Here is a 5000-nt window from a genome sequence, read left to right as displayed (position 1 = left end):
CCCGAGGAGTAGTGAGGGCTTAGGTGCCTTGCTCAAGGGCACTTCAGCCGTTCCTACTGGTCAGGGTTCGAACCGGCAACCAAGACTGAAGCGCTAACCAGTAGGCCACGGCTGCCCCTTAAATTCCCATGTTTCTGTTCACAAACTTTGTCTTTGGGGAGCGCAAACCCTTCCACAGTCACCTTGCCTTGACATTGAAACAGATGCAGCTGTAAACTGAATAGAAAGTTATCCATTCAGCCTTCTTCTCCTTGGCAGAGGCCTGTGGTGCAGGCACATTACTAGGCAGCTATGTAACAGTGGGCACAGAAACAGTCCCTCACAGCTCTGCCATTCCCAGCTGGTATAAATGCGCAGTCATCATCCAACAACACTACCTAAGCAGGATGTTCCACCTGCAGATAGACTTTTTATTTCTTGGAAATATGTGCGTCTCCTTGATATTGATGTTCTTAATCAAGGTGTGTGTGTGAGGAATGGATGTATGCATATGGGGGAGGATGTTTTTTTTTTTTTAAGCTGAGCCTGCAGCAGGAAGATGTTCTTTGTTCTTTAGAATAGCATTTGAAACTTTGAAAATGTTAAGCATTTGAAAAATTTTTGACTGGTGGGAGAGATATGGTTCTATGGGGATCATGTAACTCTCGGTTCTGATCTTTTAACTCTCTTTACCAGGAAAAACACCCTGGTTTAAGAATATGTTAGTGGATTCTTGCATCGACTGAAGAGACTTCTCGACAACTGTACCACTATCTCGCCACTGTGTCAGACGGACTGTGTAATTAAAGTTTATTAAACAATTTGCAGGAGGAGCCATTAGTGAAGGGCAAAGACCATATTAACACAAACAGCGCTCAGAAGCTAGGCTTGCCTCCAAACACGCCCACGTAAACACCAGAGGACCTTTTCTATCTACAGTGCAAGCCAATGGGCAGGTGATTTCCAATCACGATTAAACAACCATCCTCACCATTGGCTTTAAGAGAGACTCCGTCGCTAGGAGCCACTCCACCGAGAGCGAGAGGGGATGGTCCCGTTCAGTAGTAACCAAGACACGAGAAGCCCTGAATGGTACTTTCAACAATGTGCTTTGTGGCAGCGCTAACTTTTCGCTCTTGACATCCTGTCAATTAGTTTATATAGTAGCCTGTCGATTCGTAGCTTAATCGTTTTGTGAGCAAGCTTGTGCACAACGGCTTCTGTCAATGTTTTTATGTTCCGTAACGTTTTATAAAATATATACAGTTTCTTCATGGCGTCTCAACAGCAGTCGAGAATTCAGTCCTACCTGGAGAAAAACAAAATCGGACCTTTGTTTGAGGTAAGCTGTTATCCATGGGTCAGTTTTGTATTTGCAGTCTGTAACATTACACTGAAGACCAGCAGAATTTTAGCCTGCCGGTCTGCGGCATTAAGACTGCAAATCCGAATTTGGTCAAGGCAGATATCACTGTTGTCGCTTTTGCACCACAATATCTATACAGCCTGTACTCTCAGAAACGGGGTATGCGGTATTTTGAGCTCATTCGACCATCCCCGAAGTTCGCCGTTTCAGCTGCAATGAAATTCAGAACCTGTGACAGTGCCACTATAGTATTCTGAATAATCTATTGATTTTACTTTTATAGCCCGGCAGCAGCTAATTAAGTTTAAGTTGCATACCTGTTAGCCATTTATGTCGGTGTCCTACTATCACAGACGCAGGGTTTTTGGTTGATCTGGGAATTTGCCGAGTTTGACAGGCAAGGTAAATTGAGGTAACGTGCTGACTGGACTCATGAGAATCTCACGTTTCTTGACACAAGCTTAATCGACTACCAGTAGGCTACTCTGTTTAGTCGGGAAAAAAATGTAGGTGTATGTGTAAGATTTCAAAGTGGACAGTGTTAAGATGCAGGCTACTTCTGTTTGATGTCATATGACAAACAGGATCACTCCGATTTGCAAGACAAAAAAAATCTGACCTCGGATTATCCTACTATAGTCTATTTGATTCCCCAGCAAGCAGCCTGATTCATTAAGAGCCAACACACATACTACGTTTTACCCCCTCTGAAAATGAGAACAAAAATGCTTCTGCATTTGTAACTCATATAGCCTAAACAAAGCGTCATGCAAACATGCTGACCATTATCACATGGACCTGTAGTCCATGACTTGACTTGACTAGTCTTAATGACCGAGGCTACCATGAAAACAGCAGGGACTATGTTTGTGTTTCGAGGGAGTTGATAGCTTTGTTGCCAGGCATTTAAGAGTTCACTGTCCCTGATGTGGTTTATTGTTCCTGTGCCATACAGTGTCAACTGTTGTATGTGGAGCAAAAGGGCACGTTTTTGACTTTGAAAGATAAATACACTGTGTCTCTCATACACTACCGTTTTGATTCAAAATTGGACTGTACTTTGTTACAGGTGGCATAACCAGATACTGACATATTTCACTAGATGGTTCCTGAAGTGAATAGATGGGTATCAAATACGGTTTAACTTGCATTTTTATGTTACTCCATCGTGTATTTTCTATCATGTTTACAATAGCTCACATGAATAGGCTAGATGTATAGGCAGTAGTACGATTGGAGATTATAAAATATGCACAAGTGAGAGTGTGTAGATATCTTGTGTGCCTGCTGTGCATGTCTGTTTTGGACCATGCAAGGCTACCAAACTGCTGATGTATCAAGTCCTCAGTGGTCGCTCCTGTATACGGAGAATGAATGCTAAACAGGCAGAAAGTTGAAGCAGAGCAGATCCAAATAGCGGAAAGCGGAGCGCACCAGCACCATGGACAGCAGCCCAGGCGGTAGCGTCGCAGCCCGCGATCTTGTCTGTCACATGAAAGCTGGCCCCGTCACGCTGTCAGGCAGCCGGCGATCGTGTCGTTCCGCTCTGCCTTTGACATGATCATCCCCTAAGCGAACGCAGCGTCTCATCGGTCGTGGGAGAGAGGAGCGACGCGAGAAGCGCGCTCGCTGGCGGTTCCGCCGCGGCAGCAGATTGCAGATTGACTTTGGCTAGGGATGAAAGCACCTGGTTGTACGCCTTTGTACGGATTTCTTCTTTACGGAATGAGATAGGGTTCAAGTAAAGTCAGTGATGCACCTGCCCCGAGCAAGCAGCTTTTAATTTCCCACTGAACAACTTGTCTGTTTGCATAATAAGTTAGTCACATTAATAATGTCTTCTTTCTCCTCATCTGCTTTTACAAGATATGAAATTGAATCACTTGTGACATTCTTGCTGCTGTTGCAGGAGAACAACAATTTGAAAAGCAGATTTATAGGCCTATTTATTGAAGTGTTCAGCATTAAAAAAAAAATCAGATCAGACCTACATTCAAGACAAAATTATGCACACTCAGTTCAGCTGAGGATTATGTATCTAATTCTTCCCTCACACATTTGCTTTCATTATGACAGAGGCATTTCAAACACATCAGCTCAATATAATAGACTCCAATGGAGCATACATCAGAAATGCTCTGGCTGTATGTGAACTGGAAATTGAGGTCAGGCTACATGTAATATGCATGCGTGGTGGTGCATGTGATGGTAGAGTGAGATCAAATCATTGGAGATCTCCTGATCTGGGTCATCTCTGAACTCAAGGAGGTTGCCCTGTGCTAACTTTCAACACTGGTTAAGTGCAAGGCTATCTGATTAAAGACTGTACGAGTAGATGACATGAGAGAATGCAATTTCCTCACTGAATTGTTGAAGATTGTCTTGTTCATGTTGTATTTTTAAAGACGTGCACATTTGCATTTCACATTTACTCATGTGGCGGATTTCTATCTAAAGCAACCTGCAGATGAGGACCAACAATCAAGCCTCATTGCAGCAGGAGACCTTTGAGTAAATGTAGCTTAGTGCTTTATTTACGTGCAGCGCTGCTACTGTACCTGTCGGCTGCTGTTACATAAGCACTGGTGATAAATCTATTCAATATGACAAAGTGCCTGGATATTAGGTAAATGAGTGCAGATGTCATTGTGAGACTTTATTATCCCAGAAGGCAACTGACAGCTTCTCGGATCTGTCTCTGATCAGGCATGCATCTGCCGTCTATGAGATCAGACAAACATACCAGTACTTGTCAAATCAGGACTTGACTCCAAATGAGCTTCTCTTCAGAGGAAAAACACATTTGGTTGAACACTGACAATAGTTATTGACTGTAGGTTAACACTGGAAAGTAGACCTACAACAGAAAATTAAAGTGACATTTCCTGCAATTGTGCAGTCCATTAACAGCATGACAAAGTATAGAGTCACAGGACTGTCATGTCTTCCTTTATTATATCAAGTTATGTGGGTGTTTTTTCGTGATTGTTGGTCTTGTGAATTCATTATTTTCTACAATCTCTCCTGGAGAGAGGCAGTTCAGCAGTACTATGGTTAGTCTTTGAGGACTGTAGTTTTAGACACACCTAGCTGCAGCACTTAAGCATACTGTGCAGTTTTTTCTATGTGCATTTGAAGAGAACATGTCAGAGGATGTCTGTGAGTAACCAAACCCTTTGAAAGGGAAGTACAATAGGTCTCATTATGTCTATTCCTGGGATATTATTTTAGAGTAATCATCAGGTTCCCTAAGAAACCCCAGTACCTGGGACACTGAACCTTTCCCCAACATTATTGTATGACGCTACAGTGTGAAGTGTGGCTCTATCATCAGCATTATCGGGAGTACTAAACACAATGATTGTTTGCACAGTGGAGAGAGCTACTGTAGGATGAAAGTAACTGTATGAAAATATAATGAGGCCTCCGTTTATAAAGGGAAATTCCATGCCTGTGTAACGGCTGTGATTAAGCTGGAGGTGTGTTTTTAACTCAGCCCATCTGTCCTGACTTAGACAATGAGATCTGTACCGTTCAGCTGTAGGTTTTTGAACATTCTAACATGAGATTCCGTTCCGCAACAATTCAAGGTTCTAAAATTCTATGTTGAATTCAATGAACCTAGATATTCTTTAGAACGCTCATTTTCCAACAT

At 42.7% G+C, this 5000-nt stretch overlaps 1 protein-coding gene across 2 annotated transcripts in view; it reads left to right on the top strand.

Annotated features, from left to right (window-relative positions):
• The first annotated feature begins 1069 nt into the window (after window positions 1–1069).
• c17h8orf34 (chromosome 17 C8orf34 homolog) overlaps window positions 1070–5000 on the top strand; it is a 91513-nt gene continuing 87582 nt past the window's right edge. For both annotated transcript variants that reach the window (XM_042067500.1, XM_042067499.1), the window contains exon 1: window positions 1070–1321. In XM_042067500.1, the coding sequence (XP_041923434.1) occupies window positions 1253–1321 (69 nt within the window). In that variant the 5' untranslated portion in view covers window positions 1070–1252. The remainder of the gene's footprint in view (window positions 1322–5000) is intronic.

Source organism: Alosa sapidissima, chromosome 17, assembly GCF_018492685.1.
Source record: "Alosa sapidissima isolate fAloSap1 chromosome 17, fAloSap1.pri, whole genome shotgun sequence".
In the NCBI taxonomy this organism is placed as follows: Eukaryota; Metazoa; Chordata; class Actinopteri; order Clupeiformes; family Clupeidae; genus Alosa; species Alosa sapidissima.
Note: the sequence above shows the minus strand (reverse complement) of the source record. Positions and strands in the feature narration are given on the sequence as shown.